The sequence below is a fragment of the Cricetulus griseus genome, chromosome 9, assembly GCF_003668045.3.
Source record: "Cricetulus griseus strain 17A/GY chromosome 9, alternate assembly CriGri-PICRH-1.0, whole genome shotgun sequence".
NCBI classification, from domain to species: Eukaryota; Metazoa; Chordata; class Mammalia; order Rodentia; family Cricetidae; genus Cricetulus; species Cricetulus griseus.
The window spans coordinates 7584131-7608212 of NC_048602.1; the positions used below are offsets into that span (position 1 = coordinate 7584131).

General features: G+C 54.7%; 3 protein-coding genes across 3 annotated transcripts; 2 read left to right on the plus strand and 1 right to left on the minus strand.

The window, feature by feature from the left end:
* Window positions 1–1557: 1557 nt before the first annotated feature.
* Window positions 1558–10230, plus strand: Dll3 (delta like canonical Notch ligand 3). The gene is made up of 9 exons (XM_027430491.2): window positions 1558–1867; window positions 2001–2282; window positions 3350–3407; window positions 4688–4933; window positions 5107–5324; window positions 7378–7600; window positions 9005–9626; window positions 9838–9919; window positions 10047–10230. Exons 1-9 carry the CDS (start codon window positions 1805–1807, stop codon window positions 10050–10052), a joined length of 1800 nt encoding a protein of 599 aa, XP_027286292.1. The 5' UTR covers window positions 1558–1804; the 3' UTR covers window positions 10053–10230.
* A 2567-nt stretch (window positions 10231–12797) lies between these two features.
* On the plus strand, window positions 12798–17353 carry LOC113837219 (selenoprotein V-like). Its single transcript, XM_027430606.1, has 9 exons — window positions 12798–12953; window positions 13020–13082; window positions 13145–13230; window positions 13508–13965; window positions 14063–14402; window positions 16768–16792; window positions 16909–16962; window positions 17071–17145; window positions 17276–17353. The coding sequence occupies exons 1-9, from the start codon at window positions 12798–12800 to the stop codon at window positions 17351–17353; spliced, it is 1335 nt and encodes a 444-aa protein (XP_027286407.1).
* Window positions 17354–23533: 6180 nt separating this feature from the next.
* LOC113837218 (EP300-interacting inhibitor of differentiation 2B-like) lies at window positions 23534–24028 on the minus strand. The gene has a single exon (XM_027430605.2). It carries the CDS (start codon window positions 24026–24028, stop codon window positions 23534–23536), a length of 495 nt encoding a protein of 164 aa, XP_027286406.1.
* Window positions 24029–24082: the final 54 nt, after the last annotated feature.

Consider the following 24082-nt stretch of genomic DNA (forward strand, 5'->3'; position numbering starts at 1 on the left):
ATCATGTAGATCAGAGGCCTGGTGGCAAGCGCCTTGGCTAAGCCACCAAACCAACCAGAAGATGCTGTTCTAAATTAGATGGAATCATCTGGAGGGCCCCTTGGGAAAGCATGGGTGAGCGTAGCCTGGATGAAATGAGAGAGGAAGCTACAGGGATGGCCAAGTGTGCGGGTGCGGTCACCCCAAGGCCTTTGCACTTGTTGTGCACAGTGTGTTCTTCCCCAGGATCCTCCTCATGCTTCAGAAGTTAGCGAAATGTTACCTCAGCATGGCCTCTGTTGCAGGAGTCTCCTGCATGACCCAGTTCTGGAAACACTGTCTTGCCTTGTAGTCGAGTTGACTGTGTTGGGGACTGACTGAACCCACAGCCTTGTGAGTGACGCAGAGTCAGGTGTGGTGGGTTTTTGTGGTATGTGCTGTATTGTTTCTGACAAAGGCTTCATGCAGTCCAGGCTGGCTTCTTTCTCCTGATTGTCCTGCCTCTGCTCTACGGTGTTGGGGTTAGAGGCCTGCCCTACCTGTCCACCCATGGCTCTTTCTACTGAACAATTCCTGAGCAGGACTACAGTTGCCTCCCCTCTACAAGACAGACAAACGTGGGGCTAGGTGCAACTTGTGTCTTCCCTGAGATTACCAGCTCTGAATATTAACTTCTTGTTCACTGTGTGCGTGGTGGGGGGAGGCGTTTATGATGGGTTTCCTCCATTTAAGTAACTTTGCTCAGCGCCTACCACCAAAGCACTATGACCAAAGACTGGGTGGGCATTTACACCCAAGTGGCTTTATTTGCCGGGATCCGGGAACACTAAGGGGCTCCTGCCTCCCCCACCCCCGGTGGGGGGCTCCATTCATCTGGGGTGGAGATCGGGCCCCTGGTGCCTGAAGACTCATTTCCTGCCCGTTTGCCCCTCACACCTTCCTGAGCCCAAACGGGAGGCCCAGCTGCGTCCCGAGGGGGAGGGGCGCGGCCGCCGGGCAGATGGCGACATTTACATACAGCTGGGAGGCCCCACGGAGGCCAGGCGAGCGAGGCTCCTGGCCTGGCGTCTGGTGAGTCTGGTAACGCTGGATTTGGGGAAGAGGGGCTTTGTTTTGAGGAGGGGACACACGCACGATGTATGCATACATGGGGCCTTCCACAAAGAGCCCAGGATCTTCATCGTATTTACTCAGAGCTGCTGCATCCTTGGGCCCCCCAAACACAGCTTACAACACACACACACACACACACACACACACACACACACACACACACACACACACACACACACACAGAGCTGGGGACGCATACAGCACTCACAAGTTCACAGGGTCATCCACAGTGGACAGGACCTCACACAATTACTTCCACGGTAGAGAGGGATGCGCGCAGCCACGCAGTAAAGTCACCTGGACTTCAATTCTCCCACGCGGGAACACACAGAATTCTTTGCAACCCGCATCCATCCGTGTTAACTGTCCACACCCGGTGAGCCACATCACCCCCAACACACACACACACACACACACACACACACACACACACACACACACACACACACACACGCAGCCCCTTCACCTTCCAGCAGGCCTTCCCTGCGACGCAGGGCGCACAGAGGGTCATCTCCTGTCACTTTCAGATTGACGCCCGCAATCCCACTCAGGATGAACCCCATCAAGCCGCCCACATCCCCTGCGACCCTCTCCCCCTAGGTCCCCAGGAGCCAGGAGGCTGGCCGAGGGGGCGGGGCGTCCCCTCAGATATAAGGCTCTGAGATCCAGCAGCTGCGCCTGGAGGCTCACCCCCATCCTGTCCCCAAAAGCAATGGTCTCCCTGCAGGTGGCTCTGCTTTCCCAGACGCTGATCCTGGCTCTTCTCCTTCCCCAGGTTAGACCCAGCGGGCTACAGAAAAGAAGGGACAGATGGGACCCGGGCTAAGACCTGGGATCCTAGGGAGGTTTCGTGGGGCAGATGTCTAGGCCCCCTAGGTCCCCTAACCCTGTGGCGCTCTTCCTTCCAGGCACTACCGGCCGGTGTCTTCGAGCTGCAGATTCTCTCTTTCGGGCCAGGACCAGGTCCCGGGGCCCCACGGTCCCCCTGCAACGCCCGAGGCCCCTGCCGTCTCTTCTTCAGGGTCTGCCTGAAGCCCGGAGTCTCCCAGGAGGCCGCCGAGTCCCTGTGCGCCCTGGGCGCAGCGCTGAGCACGCGTGGCCCGGTCTACACAGAGCAGCCCGGAGCGCCTGCTGCTGCCCTGCCGCTGCCCGACGGCCTCGTACGTGTGCCCTTCCGCGATGCCTGGCCGGTGAGCTCGACCTCCTCTTCCTCCTGCCCCCCAGCTCTCACACGCTCTGTGTCTCACAGCCTTAACTAGCCCTGGAACCCACGTTCCCAGGACCCTCAGCACACCTCCTTGGGGCCGTCTAAAGACTGGGATTCTCGTCCGTCTGTGGTTCTGTTGGCTTGGTTATGTATGTATGTATTTAGTTGGGGGAGGGGGGACACACACGTGCCACAGTGACGAGTGGATGTCAGAGGACAGTTTGTGGGAGTCATGCCAGTTCTGTGGGACCCAGGGATTGAACTCAGGGTTTCAGGCTTTCTGGCGCTGTCTGGAATTATCTCCGCATCCTGTGTTTTGTTTCCAGAGACGGGCCTGGCTGTCTTTGAGCTCACTATGTTCCTGAGTCTGGTCTTGAATTCCTGGTCCTCTGTCCTTCACCCCCGCACCCCGCCTCCTACCTCCTAAATTCTGGATTTACAGGAATGCAATCAGCAAGCTGGGTTTGGGTGGGGGGTCTTTGTCTTTATTCTAGATCTCCTTGCATGCGGGGATCCTCCCAAGTGCTTTCTTGGGATCCCCTAATCTCTCCTTCTATTTTCAACTTCAGTTCTTCTGGTTGGGACCTGCCTCATCAGATCACCCTCAGAATCCGTGTCCATCCCACACCTTGCAGAGCTCCGAAAGGAGCAGGCCCATCTTTGGAATGTAGACAAGTTTGGGGACTTTCCTTTTTCCATCCTTAATTTCCTCACTTGTGAGGTGGGGACATCCTGGTACTTGCCTTTTGGCCAGGGTCTTGCTAGATACCCCAACCTAACCTCAAATTTGAAACCCTCCTACCTCAGCCTCCTGAGTGCTGGGGTTACAGGCGTGTGCAAACACAGCTCGCACAATGATGTCTCTTGAGAGACTCAGTAGGGTATCTGGAGTGAGGCCAATATGTGACTGGCTCCTGGGGCCGCTCCTTCTGGGAATGCTTCCTTGCTCAGTCCCAGAACGGCTTCCAGACCCCACCCTGTGTCCTGGTCTTCACTGAGAGGCTCCTCTGACCCCTCCATTCTTTCTTCTCTTCCTTCTCCATCCACCAGGGCACCTTCTCCCTCATCATTGAAACTTGGAGAGAGCAGCTGGGAGAGCGGACTGGAGGTGAGTGTCTTCAGCTTTGGTAGGAGGAGATGTGGGGTTCAGAACAGACATGGCTGAGACCGCTGGGCCTATGATGTCATCACAGCTCCTGGGAGGTGCTGCTGGGCTCTAAAGCTGTGGGCAGTTTGGGTATAGGAAAGTCCGAGGGGTGGCTCAATGGTTGGGAGTTCTTGTAGCCCTTGTGGAGAACTGGGTTCAGTTCCCTGTATCCATGACTCTAGTTCTGGGGGGCCCTATGCTTTCTTCCTGTGCTTTTCATTTCGATACCACCTACATGCATCCATCCAGGCAAAACACTCATACATACACATAAAATAAAATAATGTATTTTCAAAGTCCCAATGGAAGCAGTGGGGGGGAGGGGACCATGTCCTGGTACAGGTTGAGCATCTCTGATTCAAAAATGAGACATCCAAAGTGCTCCAAAATCGATTTATTTTATCTTATCTTTTATAATGGAGCAGAACTCCCCATATGCTAGGCATAGATAGACTCTACCGTTGAGCCTTACTCCCAGCCCCTTACTGGTAGAGTCTAGGCACACTACTGCTGAGCCATCTCCTTGGCCCAGATTTTGTATTTGAGATGTCTCCTGTAGTCCAGGCTAGCCTGGAAATTTCCATGGAACGGAAGTGTTCTGGAATTTCTGGCTCTCCCCATCTACCTCCCAAGTACTAGGATTACAGAGATTGCCCCCCACTATCCTGGGCTTAAATTTTATGCTTCTTTTTTTTCTTGAAACAGTGTCTGGAATAATGTAGACAGGCCTTGTGGTGTAGCCCAGGCTGTCCTGAAATTCACAATTCTGCCTCAGCCTCTTGAGTGCCGATGTTATGAACATGAGCCACCACTTTGGGCTTGTTCTCGGCTTTCTAGATAAGGTTCCTCTATTGGTACCAGGCGTTGGACCATCTGTCTGCCCTACTATTTGCTCTTTTTGAGGCTTCTGCTGGGATTACAGGAGTGAGCTGAGCCACCACACACAGGAAGACCTTGCAGGGGCGCTGTGACCTCACCACCAGGGACCTTGTCCATAGATATTGATGTTAAAAGACGATTACAAGGCTCCTATCTTAATATTCAAGCATTCTGGGGTCAACACGGGCGTGATTTGGTTTCTGAGAAACCTGTCATCGTGACATGCAGGTCCCTGGGTGCATTGGGGAGGGGACAGGCCAGGCAGGCTTGCTAAGGAGGGACTCTGTCCTTCTGCTCTGGAGGACAAGGAACTCCCAGGGTGGGGATGCCCTGAGTCCCAGCATCCTCCCTTCTCTCCGCAGGGCCCGCCTGGAACCTGCTAGCACGCGTGGCGGGACGCAGACGCCTGGCGGCTGGGGGCCCGTGGGCCCGCGACGTGCAGCGAGCAGGCGCTTGGGAGCTACGCTTCTCCTACCGCGCGCGCTGCGAGCCGCCCGCCGCAGGGGCCGCCTGTGTGCGCCTGTGCCACCCGCGCAGCGCCCCCTCGCGGTGCGGACCGGGACTGCGCCCCTGCGCGCCGCCGTTCCCAGAAGAGTGCGAAGCCCCGCGTGAGTCCCCTCTGCGAGGCCCGCTTTCCCCTGCCCTTCTCGCTTAAGCGCGATCCCGGTCCCCTCCCCACACCCCATGGATCTCCTTCAGGGAACTGAGGGCCCTGGATCTCGGCCGGCCGGCTCTAGCATTCACGTCTTGTTCTCTCCGCCTCTTCCTCCGCCTCCCGCAGCCATGTGTCGAGAGGGCTGCAGCCCTGAGCACGGCTACTGTGAAGAGCCTGGTGAATGCCATTGCCGAGAGGGCTGGACTGGACCCCTCTGCACTGTCCCTGTCTCCACCAGCGGCTGCCTGAACTCCAGGGTCCCAGGTCCTGCCAGCACTGGATGCCTTTTACCTGGGCCTGGGCCCTGTGATGGGAACCCGTGTGCCAATGGGGGCAGTTGTAGTGTTAGTATCTCTTTCCGACCTCACCTTGACGGTGTGTGTGTGTGTGTGTGTGTGTGTGTGTGTGTGTGTGTGTATCACACAGCAGTGTCTTTATCACTCTGCACTTAAGTTTTTGAGACATGGACTCCCACTGAGCGTAGAGCAGGCAGGTGGGCTGGACTGTCAGCCAGTTTTTCTGTCTCTACTCTTTCGCCACTACTGGGATTACAGATGAGCACCACCGAGCCCACTTTTCACGTGGGTGCTGGGGATCTAACCTCAGGCGCTCATGTTTTCACAGAAATCATTTACCTCCTGAATCATCTTCCTAGTGCCCCTCTCCCCAGACAGGGTCTCATGGTGTGGCCCTGACTGGCCTAGAGCTCACTCTGTAGACCTGGCTGGTCTTGAACTCACAGAGATCTATCTAGGCCTCATGAGCCCTGGAATCAAAGGAGTGTGCTACCAGGTCTAGCAAAACCACCCCATACCGATTTTTGTTTGTTTGTTTTGAGACAGGGTTTCCCTGTATTGCTTTGGAGGCTGTCCTTGGAACTGGCTCTGGAGACCAGGCTGGCTTTGAACCAACCCACAGAGATCTGCCTGCCTCTGCCTCCCAAGTGCTGGAATTAAAGTCGTGCGCCACCAACGCCCGGTCCCCACACCGATTTCTTTGAGATAGATTCTAGCTATGTAACCCTGACAAGAACTTTGAATAACTCAGGCTGGCCTGGAGCTCCTAATTTTCCAGCCACAGCCACTTGGAGTGCTAGGATTACATGTCACCATGGCTGGCCTGATGAGAACTTTGTACAGAGCATCCCCTCTCTGGGCTCTGTAACATTGCAACCTGGGAGGCTGCAACCCCAGCCAGGGAGTAGCTATCTGGGAAGTCTTCGTGGAGGTGTCCTGGCTGCATCTCAGACCTTAAAATAGGATTAGGATGCGGGAATGAAGAATTGAAGAGCAGTCAGTAAGTGGACAGTGTCACAAGGTGTGTGAGTTGAAGGCTTGGGATCAGGGCACATACGGAGGAGGGTGGCGGCATCAGACAATGCTTCCTGAGGTCTGGCCCAAGGCTGGGCCAACAGGAGCCAACTAGAGAAGGCAGGCTAGGAAAGCGGCATGGAGGGAGCAAAGGAGCAGAGCTGGGGAGGGAGATGCTGGGACAGTAGAATCCAGCGAGCGGGAGGGCTTTCTGTGTGGGTGAGACACTGAGATTCAAATTACAGAGAGAGAGAGAGAGAGAGAGAGAGAGAGAGAGAGAGGGAGCTCAATGAGCCTTCATTGCTGGAGATAACATCGCTTGAGTGGTAAGAGCCCCTGCCTAGAATTTACCAGTGAGGGGCTGGGAGCTTGCAGGGACCAGCAGACACGGGCCTGCCTAGAATCCTCCAATAAGGAGCTGGGGGTGTGGCCCAGAGATGGTGCACTTGCCTAGAGTCCACCAGTGATGGTTTGGGGTCTTGGCTCAGGAGTCAAGCACTTTCTTAACATTTGAGAGGCCCAGGGTTCAATCCCTAACACACAAAGGAGTTTTGTGGGAAGTTAGGACTGTATGTAGCTTGGTGGTTGATCGCTTGCCTTGCACATGAAGGGTGCCGAGTTTGGTCTTCAAGTGAGGGGCAGAAAAGGAGTCTTCCTGGGGGTAGTGTGGTAGCTCACTCTTGTAATCCCAGCACTGGGAACACTGAGGATCCTGCGTTCCAGGTCATCCTGAGCTCCAAGGGGAGACCCTGTCTTTTAAAATTGTTTTCATGAGGGAAGTGACCATAGAGCTGGTGTGTGTGTGTGTGTGTGTGTGTGTGTGTGTGTGTGTGTGTGTCGATGGGTGGGCAGGACAGGTGGGTGTTATGTGGTAGGCACAGGCGTGGTGGGAACAGATTTCTGGGCTTCCAGAGCTTCACCCAGTCTGGGCATCCATGTGTAGAAACAATAGCGTAGAGTAGATTGAAGGGCACATGGACCACACTCCTGGGGCAGCCCTGTACCCTGGACGTGGGGCTGGTCAAAGAAAAGGCCGGGATTTGGCTCCCAGGATCCCCCTGCCCAAAGCCAGCTTGTCTCTGTTCAGGAAATCTCGGGCTCCTTTGAGTGTACCTGTCCGCGGGGATTCTACGGGCTTCGATGTGAGGTGAGCGGTGTGACATGCGCAGATGGACCCTGCTTCAATGGCGGCTTGTGCGTTGGTGGAGAAGACCCTGACTCTGCCTATGTCTGTCATTGCCCACCTGGTTTCCAAGGCTCCAACTGTGAAAAGAGGGTGGACCGGTGTAGCCTGCAGCCGTGTCAGAACGGTGAGGTGGGGAAGCCAGACTGGCCAGGGGTAGGGAGAGGGGTGGGGAGACAGAGTTGGGAGGGAGAGGTGGGCGTGGGGTCTCTGCGTGGCTCGGATGGCCCCGGGTGGGAATCCTGCCTCTATGTCCCGTGTGGCCCTATGTGCTGGGGACATGACCCTCCTCCCACTGCCTGGTCCGTTCTATGAAACCGGTATTTGTTGAGAATTGGCTGCCTGTCAGGCATTGAGGGCATAGCAGAGAGGGAACCCCAAATCCCTGCCGATTTGGAGGGAGGCCAGTGTGGTCAGATCAGGCATGTGATGGGCCCGCCCGACCCTGGGGACTTGCTGGGAAGGTACTCTCTTGCTTTTTCCCTGAGTGAGACGGAGCCACAGGAAGATTCTAAGAAGGGAGAACCCTGATTTGACACATTATTAAATGATGAGATGGAGCCACGCTGGGCATAGTGGCCCATGCCTATAAATCCCACGCTCTAGAAGGCAGAGGCAGGAGGATCAGGAGTTCAAGGCCATTATGGGCTGTATAATGAGTTTCAGGCCAACCTGGGCTTCATGGCCATTTCAAAAACCCCCAGACTGAAGAAAGGGTTAAATGAGACCATGGATGAAAGAGATATGTGATGCCGAAATACTGTTTGCAGTTGAGCATGGTCGCATAGTTAATTCTAGCACTCCAGAGGCTGAGACCACAGGATCCTGAGTTCGAAAGTAGCCCGAGCGGACTCCTGCCGTCTCAAACACGAAACAAACAAAACCATTGTTTCCTGGAACGAGTGACCGAGTGACCGGAGGGACAGTCCTAGACTCTGCCCTTTTGCAAGTTCCAGCGGTTGCCTTATCTCAGGGGCTCCTCCTCTTTTGCTCACTCAGAACTCGGAGGCCTTGGGGCTGTGATGAGGGCCCAGGGCCCAGTGGCTCTGGGCTGAACAGCAGGAAGAGTGAGAGCAGAGAGAGAGAGAGAGAGAGAGAGAGAGAGAGAGAGAGAGAGAGAGAGAGAGAGAGAGAGAGAGAGAGAGAGAGACCTGGGGGAGAAGATGGGGGGACAGGGGAGGAAAGGAAGGAGGAAGACAGGACTAGGTAGACGTGGTCTCGGGCAACCTTGCTTGCTTGATGGCCTTGCTCTTGCAGCCCCAGACTTGGGAGCTATGCTCAAGGCTAGCTACCTACTGAGACCTGTTCCAAATTTAAAAAGCCTGGGCGAGGGCCAGCTGACTCAAAGACGTGGCTCTTGGGACGTGGGGTCGGGAGGGGGGGCATTTTTAAAGTCAGACCAAAGAGGAAGGCGGAGGAGCCACAGGGGGAGGGAGGAGGGAGGAGGGAGGAGGGAGGAGGCAGGAGGGAGGAGACGGACCAGGACCAGTGGGCGCTGACACCGCTTCTCCTCTTCCCCGCTTCCCCGCAGGCGGCCTCTGCCTGGACCTGGGTCACGCCCTGCGCTGCCGCTGTCGCGCGGGCTTCGCGGGGCCGCGCTGCGAGCACCGCCTGGACGACTGCGCGGGCCGCGCCTGTGCCAACGGCGGCACGTGCGTGGAGGGCGGCGGCGGCGGCGGCGCGCGGCGCTGCTCGTGCGCGCTGGGCTTCGGCGGGCACGACTGCCGGGAGCGCGCCGACCCCTGCGCCTCCCGCCCCTGCGCGCACGGAGGCCGTTGCTACGCCCACTTCTCCGGCCTCGTCTGCGCCTGCGCGCCCGGCTACATGGGCGTGAGATGCGAGGTCGCCGTGCGCCCCGACGGCGCGGACGCGGGGCGCCCCGAGGCCCCCCGGGGCCCGAGGCGACCGGACCCGCAGCGCCTCCTTGTGCCTCCCGCTTTGGGGCTGCTGGTGGCCGCGGGCTTGGCCGGCGCCGCGCTCCTGCTTGTCCACGTGCGCCGCCGCCGCCACGGCCGAGGTTCTGGCCGGGATGCGGGCACTCGCTTGCTGCCTGGAACCCGGGAGCCCTCGGTGCACACGCTCCCGGATGCACTCAACAATCTGAGGATACAAGACGGGGCTGCTGCCGGGGCCGGGGCCGGGGATGGCTCCAGGTGAGGGCGGCACACCTTGTCACCGTGGCCAATGTGATTGGCCTAATTCCTCCATGCATCCTGCTTGGTTGCACCCTCTTAGCCCGGTGCTCTACCCTTCTCCCGACGGGGTCGTTGCACGGTCCATCTCTTGGATGGGGGCGAAAAACAAACCAGACCAACGGGACAATTCATGGGGTCTGAGTCGTCCCTGCTTTCTCTCCTCCCACAGTTCGACTGACTGGAATCACCCTGAAGACGGAGACTCTCGATCCATTTATGTTATACCGGCCCCTTCCATTTATGCTCGAGAGGTACATGAGCCCCAGGGTCTCGTGCTCTTGGGCATCTGGCTGGGAGGCAGCCCCCTGCCCCATGCCCCATGCCTCCTCTAATACTTCTTTCTCATTTCGTGTTTTTTTTTTTTTTTTTTTTTTCCAGGCCTAATCCTGCCCCTTCTTTGTCATCGCCTGGAGATGGAGCATTCGTTTGCTTTGGGGAACCCGGTCTCTGCTTCCCCACACTGACTGGAGGCTGGGGAGTGTGCTGTTGGAAGTTGTACATAATACTTATTTATAACCTAACTTTTCTCATCTCCCAAGAGACATCTATAAAGACTCTTATTTTGGTCAATTACTTCAGGCTGAGAACTCTGTTTTTGATGTGGGAACTAAGGAAAAGAGATGTCTCATAGGGAGAATAATAGACTTTTTGTGGTTGTTTTTGTTTCTTGTTTTGGTTTTCTCCAGATAGGGTCTGTCTGTGTAGCCACTGGCCGTCCTGGAACTCACTCTGTAGACCAGACTGGCTTCGGACTCAGGGATTCACCTGCTTCTGCCTCCCAAAACGAGGGACACCATGCTGGGCATTTTTAAAAAATTGAGACAGGATGCTATGGCTTGGAACTTATTATGTAAACCAGCTGTTCTCAGTGTGTGGGTCAAGACCCCCTTAGGGTCATTCATCAGATATCCTATGCATAGGAAATATTTACATTATGATTAATAACAGCATCAAAATTACAGTCATCAAATAGAAATAAAATAATTTTATGTTTGGGGGTCACCACAACATGAGGGACTGTATTTTTTTAAAGATTTATTTATATATTACATATACAGTGTTCTGCCTACATGCCAGAAGATGGCACCAAATTGAATTGTAGATAGTTGTGAGCCATCTTGTGGTTGCTGGGAATTGAACTCAGGACCCCGGGAAGAGCAGTCAGTGCTCTCAACCTCTGAGCCATCTCTCCAGCCCGAGGAACTGTATTAAAGGGTGTCGGCATTAGAAAGATTTGAGAACCACTAAATTGTAAACCAAACTAGCATCAAATTTGCCCTAACTTTCTGGCTTCTGCTTCTTCTTACTGGGAATTACAGGCACACACCACCCTCTGGGAAAGGCTTGATCCTTTGATAGAAAGGTTTATCAAAAGTTAGGCTCATGGTTATGGTAGCACAGGGGAAAGACAGATTAAAATCAGCCAAGGAAGTCTGGTATGGTGTCACAGGCTTTGATCCCAACACTTGGGAGGCAGAGGCAGGTGGATCTCTGTATTTTCAAGGCTAGCCTGGTCATAGCAATTTCCAGGCCAGCCAGAGCTACATAGTGAGACCCTGTTTCCTGTCTCAGGAAAAAGGATTAAAAAAAAGTCAGAGGCAGGAGGATACTAAGTTCAAGGCCAGCCTAGGCTACATAGCAAGGCTGTTTCTCAAAGACAACAGAAAGCAACCCAAAACAAAAATAAATGTAAAACTCAGCCAAATAGTCGCTGGGTGTTGGTGGCGCACGCCTTTAATCCCAGCACTCGGGAGGCAGAGGCAGGCAGATCTCTGTGAGTTCAAGGCCAGCCTGGTCTCCAGAGCGAGTGCCAGGATAGGCTCCAAAGCTACACAGAGAAACCCTGTCTCGAAAAACCAAAAAAAAAACAAAACAACAACAACAACAAAAAACCAAAAAACAAAACTCAGTCAACTAGAAGAAGGATGTGGGCCAGGGTCCAGCTAAGTTACTAGCACAAACATCTGGGTGTCCTTGCTGGTGAAGGCACAGGCTTCAGTGACTTCTCCTGGCAACATGGTGTGACAGTGGACATGATTACAGCATACCAGGAAGCCCATCGTTTCCACGGGATCTTGGTCAGGCAGGCATAGTTAATCACCCTCCCAAAGCTGAGCTATTGTCCATATTGTCATCATGGACTGTCCGGTACATGGCCTCCCACCATCACTTATCAGGAATTATGCTTCTCTATCTCCTGAGTGCTGGGACTACAGTCCTGTGTCGCCACAACCTGTACTAGGGCTTGACCCCAGGGCATTGCGCATGCTAAGGAAACCACCAACTGGCCACATCCCCTATTAAATCATCCTGTGAGTCCATGGCCTCAGAGTGGGACTGTCTGGCTTACATGGTCATGGTTCCTGGCTCCACTCCTTGTCACCTCTGGATTTTGCCTATACCTCAGCTCCCAAACCTGTCCCCTTACTTCATGCAAGCTGTAGTGGAATATTAGTTTAAGATGTGTTGCATTCCCTTATGCTGTGGAAGAGTTGTTTAATTGTGCAAAGCTGTGTTTCTTTGCCTGCCTAAAACACCCGATTGGTCTAATAAAAAGCAGAATGGCCAGTAGCTAGGCTGGAGAGAGAAATAGGCAGGGCAGGCAGAGAGAATAAATAGGAGGAGAAACCTACAGAAGAGAGAGGCATGAGAGAAGAAGGCATGTTTATTTGAGAGCTGGGTGGGTGGGTCCCCAAAGAGTAGAGTAAAAACAAAACCAACTACAGAAAGTTTTCCTTTTCAGGTTCCACAAGCATTTATTGATCCAGGTCTTGTTCTAGTTGCTGGGGCTACAACATGAAGACAGGGCCTCATTTTGTCAACTTTCAGGGACCATTCTTAGAGTGGTGAAACCGTAGGCCCCAGGCACCCACAATCTGGTCTGAGAACCGTGGCAGCTCCCGGTTGTATGTAAATTGCATCGTTTGTTTGGGGCTATTTTTTCTCCGGATCTTGTAGCTATACCCTATTCTGAGAGGTCCTCTCTGAACTTGCAGACCCCATGGGATCTGGTATCCTATGGGTCCTGGTTGTCCTCCTCCCCTGCTCTGCCGGCTTAAGGCTATCTCTCTTTGATACTGGGTGTGGCCTCCTACCGTTGGCTGGAAGCAGGGCAGGAGGAAATGCTCAATGCCCAGCGCAAAGGGCGCATTTAGCGGTGGCGGTGGGAAGCTCTCGGAAGCATCTGCTTGCTATGCAGGCGATGGGACAGTGCGGGGACGGAGCAGGGGCGGGGCCCGTTCGGAGAGACCCGGGAGGCAGCACGGCCCCCGGGAGCGGAGCGCTGTAATCCCCTCCTGACTGGAACCCGGCGTGTAACGGTGCCTGCTTGGGGGGTCGCTTCCGTTTTAGAACCCCGGGGTGCGAATGCTCTCCTTGCTCAAGGAGCTGGGCAAGGTTGGACGCTCAGCCTGGGTACCCGGGTCTCACCTGGTCACCCATGAATAACCGGGCGCGGATCCCCGCTCCCTCCCCAGCCCGGGCGACCCGGGCGACCCGGGCGACCCGGACGCCGATTCCCGTCCGAACCGCGACCCCAGTCAGAGCCAGGATCCCGGCTCCGGTCCGAACTTCCACCCGGGTCCCAGCCACTCCTCCAATCCGGTTCCCAACCCCAGCCCCAGCCCCAGGCTCAACTCCTGCTTCAGTCTGGTCCCCAGTCCTAGGGCCAACTCCTGCTCCAGCCTGGTCCCCAGTCCTAGCCCCAACTCCTGCTCCAGCCCGGTCCCTAGCCCCAGCCCCAACTCCTGCTCCAGCCTGGTCCCCAGCCCCAGCCCCAACTCCTGCTCCAGCCTGGTCCCCAGCCCCAGCCCCAACTCCTGCTCCAGCCTGGTCCCCAGCCCCAGCCCCAACTTCTGCTCCAGCCTGGTCCCCAGCCCCAGCCCCAACTTCTGCTCCAGCCTGGTCCCCAGTCCTAGCCCCAACTCCTGCTCCAGCCCCAGCCCCAGCCCCAGCCCCAGCCCCAGCCCCAACTCCTGCTCCAGCCTGGTTCCCAACCCCAGCCTCACCTCCCGCTCCAGTCTGGTCCCCAGCCCCAGCCCCAGCCCCAACTCCCGCTCCAACCTGGTCCCCAGGCCTAGCCCCAACTCCTGCTCCAGCCTGGTCCCCAGCCCCAGCCCCAGCCCCAACTCCTGCTCCAGCCCGGCCCCCAGCACCGGTGCGGACTCCAGCACCGGTGCGAAGCCCAGGAACACTGGTGCGAACCCCAATACCGGTGTTGCGAACCCCAATACCGGTGTTGCGAACCCCAGTACCGGTGGTGCGAACCCCAGTACCGGTGGTGAGAACCCCAGCACCGGTGCGAATCCCAATACCAGTCCTGGCCCCGAAACTGAACTCGACCTTACCCGTGGCTCAGCCCTCTTCTTCCAGGCCTGCCAGCTCTCTCTTGAAAGAGGAACCCTCGACCTACAGCCTAGGAGAGGTCATCCACGGTCCCCTTCCGGGGCTCAGTGACACGGGGCTCACTGCCAGCGTCTCCAAGACCTCCAACTCGGATTACAGCCCTCCTCAGTTAGAGGAGGCTTCCAATGACAACGCCCCCAGCACACTGGGCCCCACTCTGGGCCCCATCCCCGGACTACCGTTCTTGACCTCTGAGCTAAAGGAGGCCCCTGGTCGGAACCGGCTCCCATCACTTTCCCCATCATCCAGCTTCATCTCCACCAAGGAGGTCCCCTCGACCAGCGAGAACTTCCCAGCGACCAACAGAATTTTGATTCGTGTGGTATACTGGTGAGGGGCTCCCCCCTTCCCCATCCGTGAAAGCTGGACCTGGCGGGTGCTGGGGCTCTGGGCATTTATGTGCAGGCCGGAGTGTGCCCTAAGCAGCGAGGCAGATCCCGCTTGTGCCTCCCGCTTGTTCTGTCCCTCTGAGGTTAGAAAGCTTTGTTGAGTTCCCCACCCTGGCTCTCCGCTTCTTCCATCCACTCCCACACGACCTCTGACTCTGACTTTGATCTTCACTCACTCACTCGTTCACTCCCACTTGCATGTTTATTGGCTCTGGGCTTCATTCATTCACTCCTGTTCCTGCAAACATTTGTGTGAGTGACCGACTGAGCTGCGTTCGTTCCCTTTTCATCGATGGGCATGTCCCCGCTGGCAGTCAGACTAATTCATTGATCCGTGTGAGTCCTGCCTCTCAACTTCACAAATGCAGTTACTCTTATCCACCCATCCATCCATCCATCCACCCATCCATCCATCCATCCATCCACCCATCCACCCACCCATCCATCCACCCATCCACCCATCCATCCATCCATCCATCCACCCATCCATCCATCCATCCATCCATCCATCCACCCATCCATCCATCCATCCACCCACCCATCCATCCATCCACCCATCCACCCACCCACCACCCATCCACCCACCCACCCACCCACCCATCCATCCACCCACCCACCCACCCATCCATCCATCCACCCACCCATCCATCCATCCACCCACCACCCATCCATCCACCCATCCATCCATCCATCCACCCATCCATCCATCCATCCATCCACCCACCCATCCATCCATCCATCCATCCATCCATCCACCATCCATCCATCCACCCACCCATCCACCCACCCATCCATCCACCCATCCACCCATCCATCCACCCACCCCATCCATCCCACCCACCCATCCATCCACCCACCCATCCATCCACCCACCCACCATCCATCCACCCACCATCCATCCACCCATCCATCCACCCATCCACCCACCCATCCATCCATCCATCCATCCATCCACCCACCCACCCATCCATCCACCCACCCATCCATCCATCCACCCATCCATCCATCCATCCACCCATCCGATTTGTCTTTGATTCTTATGACTGGGAATCCATTCCCATTCCTCCCTGCACTGCGCTCTGAGGGGACTCCCGAGTCCTTGTCTCACGCCGTCGCTTGCTGACTCTGGCTCTGCCAGGCCATTTGTATCAGCCCATTCTGACTCTTCCTGCCCCATGGTGTCTTTTTCTCCTCTCCCCAAGCTTGGTCCCCTTCTGCTCTCTCCCTCTCCCCCCCATTTCGTCCTCCTCCTCTTCTTCTTCTTCCTCCTCCTCCTCCTCTTCTTCTTAGACTGGGTCTCTCTATGTAGCCCTAGCTGTCCTGGAACTCACCATGCAGCCCCGGTTGGCCTTGAACCCAGAGATCCTCCCAATTCTGCCTCCCAAGTGCTCGCATTAGAGTACATACTACTACCACATCTGGCTCAACAGCTGTTTTTTTGTTTTGCTTTAAAAAAAAAAAAAAAACACTCATGGGGGGGGTGCGGCTGGAGAGACAGCTCAGCGGTTAAGAGCACTGGCTGCTCTTCCAGAGAGAGGTCCTGAGTTCAATTCCCAGCAACCACATGGTGGCTCACAACCATCCGTTATGAGATCTGGTACATGCAGGCAGAACACTATCCATAATAAATACATCTTGAAAAACAAAACAAAACAAAACAACTCATCAGGTGACACCCAACCCCCTCCCCTCGCAGCCCTTCAATTCTTCATATCCACACCACGTTTTGGAGACAGGGTATCGCGTAGCTCAGGGTGGCCTCAAATGCTATGAAGCTATTGACGCACACACCTCCACATTCCGGTTGCTGAGGGGTCACAGGCGTGCTCACCCTTCCCAGTTCATTAGGCTGGGGAGTGAAGGGAGGGCCTTGTGCGTGCCAGGCAATAAACAAGATGGAGACTCTGCCCCTTGTGGCTCTGACAATAGGCCGCAGCGAGGATGCACAGGAAGGCATATAGGAGGGTCAAGGCCTTCCTGAGGAGGTGGCCTGAAGGAAGAGAGGAGCTTTGCTCGTCCTGGGGGAGGAGTATTGTGCAGCCACCTACCAGTCCAAAGGCCCTGAGGCAGCACACCTCAGTGTGTGCCCTGTTGAAAGACCAACGAGAAGGGTTCCGTAGCTGGACAAGGTGGGGATGACAGTTTTGTAGCCACTCAGGGACTATGAGGAGGATGGTGGTTTTTTTCCTCTGAGATGGTACCATGGGTGGGTGGGGTGCTCCAAGCAGGGCAGGGATGTGGTCTGACTCAGGCTTACTGACGCTATGATGTCTCTCTCCACTCCACCCCTTTCTTGCTACTTCCAGTGGCCTCTGAAGCTATGGCCTTCGGGTGAGTTGTTTCTTCTCCAGACTATAAGGGAGCATGTGATTTGAAGACGAAGTGGGGAGGGGGGGTGTCCCTGTTTGCTCTCCTGTGACCCCACGACCCCATCTTTTCCCTCTCAGTACATTCTTCTGAAAAAGACCCTGGAACATCATTTTCCAAACCTTCTGGAGTTTGTAAGTGTTCTGGTACCCTGGGGAGAAGGAGTGGTCAGGGGTTCCCAGACCCCTGAGGGTTTGGAGGAGCTCTCCAAGCCTCCTCCACCCACGCCATGCCTTTGCCAGGAGGAGGAAAGAGCTACCCGGGTAACAGGGGAGTTTGAAGTGTTTGTGGAAGGCAAGCTGGTCCATTCCAAGAAGGTGACTGGGCCAGGGGGCTCAAAGGGTCAGAGGTAGGGCGGGGGCGGGGGCGGGGCGGGGCGGGGGCGGGGGGCGGGGCGGGGCACTGGGAGGATAGAATCCTGTCTGGACTCTTTCTCCTCGTACCCAGAAAGGTGACGGGTTTGTGGATGAGTCCAGTATGAAGAAACTCAGGGGCGTTATCGACGAGGAGATCAAGAAAAGGTAGCAGTTACATTGGAGCTGGAGATGAGCGAGGTGCAACGGAAGGCCGCCAGGAGGCGTGAAGGTGAGCGAGCAGCCGCGGGGCAGCAGCATCCAGACCTCCTCCAGCTCTCCTCACCCTGAAAACCACAGCACATCACGTCTTTTATTTCTTAGTTCACGTTGTGGGTGCGGGGGTGGGGGGTGGGGCGGGGGTTGCACATGAATGCCAAAGTATATATGTAGACGTTAGAGGCCAACTTGTGGAAGTCACTTCTCTTCCTCCACAGTGTGGCTTCTGGGGACTGAACTCGGGTCACTGAACTTGGCAGCAAGCCCCTTTGCTCAGTGAACATGATTGCCAGCCCGCCAGCCCCCCTTTGAGAGAGAGTCTGACTGTATATAGCCCAGGTGGTCCTAGAAGCCATTGTGTAGTTCAGGCTGCCTTTGAACTGCCAGCCACCTTCTTGCCTCAGCCTCTTCTTAAGTGTTGGGATTACAGGTCTGAGCTCCTCTGCCCCCCAACCCCCTGCAGCCCTTCAATTCTTCATATCCACACCACGTTTTGGAGACAGGGTATCGAGTAGCTCAGGGTGGCCTCAAATGCTATGAAGCTATTGACGCACACACCTCCACATTCCAGTTGCTGAGGGGTCACAGGCATGCCCACCCTTCCCAGTTCATTAGGCTGGGGAGTGAAGGGAGGGCCTTGTGGCGTGCCAGGCAAGCATTCTGCCGGCTGAGCCACCTCCGCACCCCCTTTGCCTCTGCAGTGCCAGGGACTGACCTGGGCCTCACACCTGTGAGGCGAGGGCTGTACACGGAGCTGCAGCCATAGTCTTCTCCCTGTCTTATTTTGAGATCGGTTCCTCCTTAAGCTACCCAGGCTAACCTTGGGTTTGCAATCCTCTTGCCTCGGCTTTCTGTCAGCTTGGATGACAGGCCAGCGACACTAAGCCTGGCTTGTCAATGGGATCATGGAGATAGTTCCAGGAGAGGGCTCGCAGAGCGATGGGTAAGGCGTGGCTGTGTCACTGGGGCCCTGTGGCTATCGGAAGAGCCTAAGGATGTAGAGCTGAACACTCACTTTTCACATGAATGATGGGTGTGACAGCTGGAATAATAGTCTGCAAATGTAACACACCTTTGCCCAGTTAAAATAACATTCACAACACATCGTACCGTCTAAAATCCAGTCAAGGGTCTCAAAACTATCTTTTTTACAGATGGGCATGGTGGCTCATGCTTGTAATCCCAGCAGTGGGTAAACTGAGGCAGGAGGAGGCTCACTGGGAGTTTGAGGCCAACATGGGCTCTACAGAGAGTTCCAGAGAGCATTTCTCAAGAGACCCAAAAATTCGCATGGGGACAGGGTGGGGGGCTAAAGAGTTGGCTTAGTGAGTAAGAGCACTGCTTGCGAAAGCAAGGGAACCTGAGTTCAAATCCCTAGCACTCAGGTATAAAGTTGGGCATGGCTGTGGGTTCTGTAACTCCGTTGTTTAAGGCCGAGACAGTGTGGATCCCAGCATCTCATTGCCAAACCAGTCTAGTTGAGACCATGAGCTTGGGATCCTGTGTCAAAAATAGGATTGGGGGGGGAAGACGGCTCAGGGGTTAAGCGCTGTATTGCTCTTGCTAGAGGACCCCGTTTGATCCCCAGCACCCGCTTGGTGGCTCACAACCATATGTAACTCCAGCTCCAGGGGATCCGACATCTTCTTCTGGCTTCTGCAGGTGCTAGGCATGCACATGGTACACAGACATATACTCATACATATAAAACAAAAATAAGTAAATCTTAACAAAAAAACTCGGTGGAGTGAGATAAAAGACATCAGACATCGGCCTCTGGCCTCACGTATATGTGCACAGGCACAGAACACACACACACACACACACACACACACACATACAGAAACACACACACGGTCAAAGATGCCCTCTGTGAATATATGGACTCAGTAATGCGGTCCACGGACTGCCTTAGACCACTAAGCTCTGCAGAAACACTAGCATTTGTATGGGGGAATTGTTACTGTTTTGTTTCTCTCCCCATCTCAGGAACCTCAGCTGGATGATGAGAAGGACTGAAATGCTGCCAAACCAGGTCCTTTTCTGATGGTGGCTGGGGCTTGGTTGGGATTGGGAAAAGTAAAGAGAATATGTTCTGTTTCCCTGTGTTGGTCTCTGAGAATGTCTGCTGTCACCACACTCACACCTGGGGTCTGCGTGCTCTCAGCATCGTGGGAGGAAGGATGGGACTCACATGCTGAGGGCTTGGTCCCCAGCTGGGCTGCTTTTGAGAGGTGGTGGAGACAACAGGAGGTGAGGACTAGTGGGAGGAAGTTAGATTATTGGATGTGTGTTCCAGAAGGGGATATTGGGACCCTAGACCTTTCCTTTCTTGCCTTGCTTTCCTGCCACCATCAGCTGAGCCAGGATGTACCATGTCACCACAGGCCCAAGGCAAACGGTCATGCTGACTATGACTGAGGTCTTTCAAACTATGAGCCAAAATTAGCCTTTCCTCCTGGTAAATTGATTTTCTCAAGTATTACATGACAGTGATGAGACTGACTAATACAGCCTCCTTGGAATATAAGGCTAGATAGACTAGCTTGTTACTTTTGTCTTCATTTCCAACAGCCTAATTTAAGATGTGTTTGGGGCCGGGCATTGGTGGGTGGCACACGTCTTTAATCCCAGCACTCGGGAGGCAGAGGCAGGTGGATCTCTTTGAGTTGGAGGCCAGCCTGGTCTCCAGAGCAAGTACCAGGGTAGGTTCCAAAGCTACACAGAGAAACCCTGTCTCGAAAAAACAAACAAACAAACAAAAAAGGATGTGTTTGGGAAACTTTTGATTGTATTGGAATTGGAACAGTTAAGAGTTGGAATGGGCCAGGCGGCGGCGGTGGTGGCACACGCCTTTAGTCCCAGCCCTTGGGAGGCAGAGGCAGGTGAACCTCTGTGAGTTGGAGCCCAGCCTGGTTTACAGAGTGAGTTCCAAGACAGCCGGGGCTACACAGAAAAACCTCAACTTGAAAAACCAAAGAGAAAAGGAAGAGACAGATCTTTGGAGAAGGGTGCGCCTAGAACCAGAAGTGTGCCAGGTGAGTAGAAGACTGGCATCTCAGCCAGTCTGTTCATCATTCACAGTGGTTTTTTTTTTTTCTTTTTCTTTTTATGGTCTCATAATGTAGTGCCAGGATAGTCTTAATTAAACTCAGCTACCCTGTCCCAGCTTTCTGAGTGCTGGGGTTACAGGTGTCGACTACACCTGCCACATGTGACAAAGCCATTAGGAGTCAGTCTGGGAACCATAAAGGAAGAAAAGTTGAGCATTAACCCTTGCCTGCAGGGCAGAAGGGTCAATGTGGTCAGCACCAGAAACCATCCATCTTGTATCGTGAAAGGTTTATTGTGTGGGACTGGGTCATGGGGAGGTCAGAGGACACCTTTGGAGGGGCTTGTCCTCTCAGCTTCTTAGGTTCCAGGGTTCACCAGGCTTCCTGGTCAGCTCTTTATCCAATGAGCGATTTTGCCAGCCCTGTGCTAAATTGCCCACGTGGGTCTCAACTCTAGAATTCTAGATGTTCTGTTGTTTGAGGATCTCACTATGTAGCTCTGGCTGCCCTGGAACTTGTGTAGATGGGGCTGGCCCCAAACTCACAGGGATCTGCTTGCTGCTGTTTCCTGAATGCTGGGATTAAAGCATGTGCCACCACAGCTGGACTGGCTTGTCTCGGCCTCCCAAGCATTTACATTACAGGTGTGTGCCATCACACCCATTCACCCACTGAGGATTAACTCTTTGGTGACTTATATGTAGATTTGGTGAAAGGCTATGGACAGGTGGTTCACAGAAAAATAAAAACCAAATGGCCGTTACACATGGAAAACAGTCTCTCCCCCCCCCCCCCCCCCCCCCCCGCCCTGCTCCTGCCCACTGGCCCTGTAGAGAAACGCAAATACAACTGACAGTACCAAGTGCATTTTCACTGTTAGTTTTTCCCAAAGAGGAGTCTGAAGGATTGGGCTGGGTATTGAGAAAGAGGCACATGAGTTCAGGAGCAAATGGAAGTAAACAGAGGCCCAAAGAGGGCTGGGAATACCTATGGAAAATGCCAACCCATTTGCCCTTTGTTTCTATTCATTCGTAAGTTTTCTCCATGAAAAGAGCAAGCACACACATGCACAGAACATTACAAAACAATACTGGGCACAATGATACACACCCTGAGTCCCAGAACTTGGGGGTGGGGGTGGATTAGGAGTTCATGATCAGTCCTAGTTCTGTGAAACCCCTTCTCAAAACAACCAAACACAAGCTAGGCATGAAGCAGAGGCAGGAGGATTTTGCTGAGTTCAAGGCCAACCCGGTCTACCACATAGCAAGTTCTAGGCTAGCCATAACTACACACAGAGACCCTGTTTCCAACAAACAAAAACTAGAGACTGGAGAGATGGCTCAGTGGAGTGGATTCAGTTCCCAGCACCCACATGCGGCTCACAGCTGCCTGTAACTCTGGTTCTGGAGATCCCACACCCTCTTCCGGCCCCTTCAGTCTCTTGTTGCACCCACATGGTACACAGGTGCTCACCCAAGCTCTCTCTCACAAATCTTTAAAAGAACAAAAAGAAAAACATTTTTCAAGCAATCCAGATGTCCAAAAGACAACTAGTTCATTAAATATGCTAAGATACAGTAGAAGTCATTAAAAAAAAACAATATAGAATTACTTCCAATGAAACGAAAAAAACCCAAGACGCCGATACAGATACATACTATCGAGATTTTTTTTTCTTTTACATTGCATGTGTGTATGTGTGTGCATGAGAGGTGGTCAGAAGAAATAGGAGTGGGCTCTTATGCCACGTGGGTCCCAGAATCAAATTCAGTGATAGGCTCAGCAGCAAACACTTATCCCCATTGAACCATGTTGCCAGCCCTACCTTGATTCAAAAGGACTGGGGATGTAGCTGTAGAGCAGGGGTAGCATGTGTAAGCATCCAGGTTCCGTCCTCAGCACCCAGGGTTAGGGGAGAGAACTAGGTTGGTCACAACTTGTATATGCATTAGAAAACGGTTTTTGAAAACCCTTCAGAGAACAACCAATCTCCCCACCCCAAATCACTATGGATGCTTGCTTAGACAGCCTTGTGACTGTACACCTATCATTTAAATATGAAATCTGGTTCTGGAGAGATGGCTCAGTGGTTAAGAGCACTGACTGCTCTTCCAGAGGTCCTGAGTTCAATTCCCAGCAACCACATGGTGGCTCACAACCATCTATAATGAGATCTGGTGCCCTCTTCTGGCATGCAGGCATACACGCAGGCAGAACACTGTATACATAATAAATAAAAATACTTAAAAAAGAGGAAAAAATAAATATGAAATCTATTCCCACATAGATACAATTACACATGGTCTTGAGAAATATGCATCTCACAAGCACATACATGGTTTTCCCCTATCTGAATATTTACAACTTGTCTACGGAACACCAAACACAAGAATTAACGGCACAGCCGACAACGAGATGACCCCTCAGTTCTGAAACGTCCAAGTTGTCTCTACAGCCTTCGGCGACGCCAGTCAAACCCAGGGGCAACTTTGAACCGATCTCCACAGTTTCTCCCCGTTATCTGTTGATCTCTAGGTTTTTTCCTTTTCTTTTCTTTTCCCATTGGTAATTCTTAGACTTCATCTTTGCAAAACCATCATTCTTTATAGTGATGCAACCTTGAGTTTCCACAAATGCAGGGTGGGGTGGGGAAAGAGAAAGATCGCTAACGGTCACAAGGCAGACATCAGAAGAGTCTTCTCTGCTGGCCAGCTTCAAGCCTCCAGTGTCCCCCTCCTCCTCCTGGTCCTGCTTCACCCCACCCTGCCCGTGCCTAAGCTCTGCTTGGACTTCCCACCTCAGGATATTTGCCCAGGCTTCTTCTGCCTTTGCCCGTGACCCTCAGAGTCACCTGACTTCCTGGCCATCAATCTTTTTCATTTATTTATTTATTTTTAAAAAAAGGCAAGAGTCTCCTGTAGCCCAGGCTGGCCTCCGTCTCGCTCGGTAGCCAAGGAGGAGGGAAGACCTTGAGCTGGCGATCCTCCGTGCCTCCCTGCGGAGGGCTGGCGTTAGCGGGCGAGCCGGGCCACCCCACCCCACCCCACCCGACCCCACCCCACCCCACCCGTGCGTCCTCAGTGGGCGGCGGGGCCGCGGGCGTCGGAGGCGGCGGTGAGCGCCAGCGTGAAGGCGCGGGCGTCCGAGTCCATCTGCGGGGGGTTGGCGTCGAAGGCCGCCTCCCTGGCCCTGCAGCCCTCCACGAAGAGCCGGCGGCGCTCCTCGATGTCGCGGAGCAGCCGGCTGGGGATCAGGGGGTTGGTGTGCAGGTAGTGCTCGAACATCCGCTGCTCGTGCAGCTCCAGGAGGCGCAGCGGCGCGTGCACGTGCGGCATGGCCAGCAGGCCGGCCGCCACGCCGCCGGGGAGTCGCCTGGGAAGCGGGCCCGGGCCCGGGGCGGGGATCGGAGCCGGGCCCGGGGTCGGGGACCCGGCGGCGGCCAGCGGGCCTTCCCGGGCCTCGGCGAGCCCACTGCCTCCGCCCACGCCGCCCACGCCCCCCTGCGGGACGTCGCCGGTGCCAGTCCTGGGGCTCAGATCGGGGACCGTGCTCTCTCCGGGCGGCTCGGACATCGTCGCCGATCGGTCGCGGGAGTCCCTCGGGTTCACCGGAGAGCGAGCGCCGAG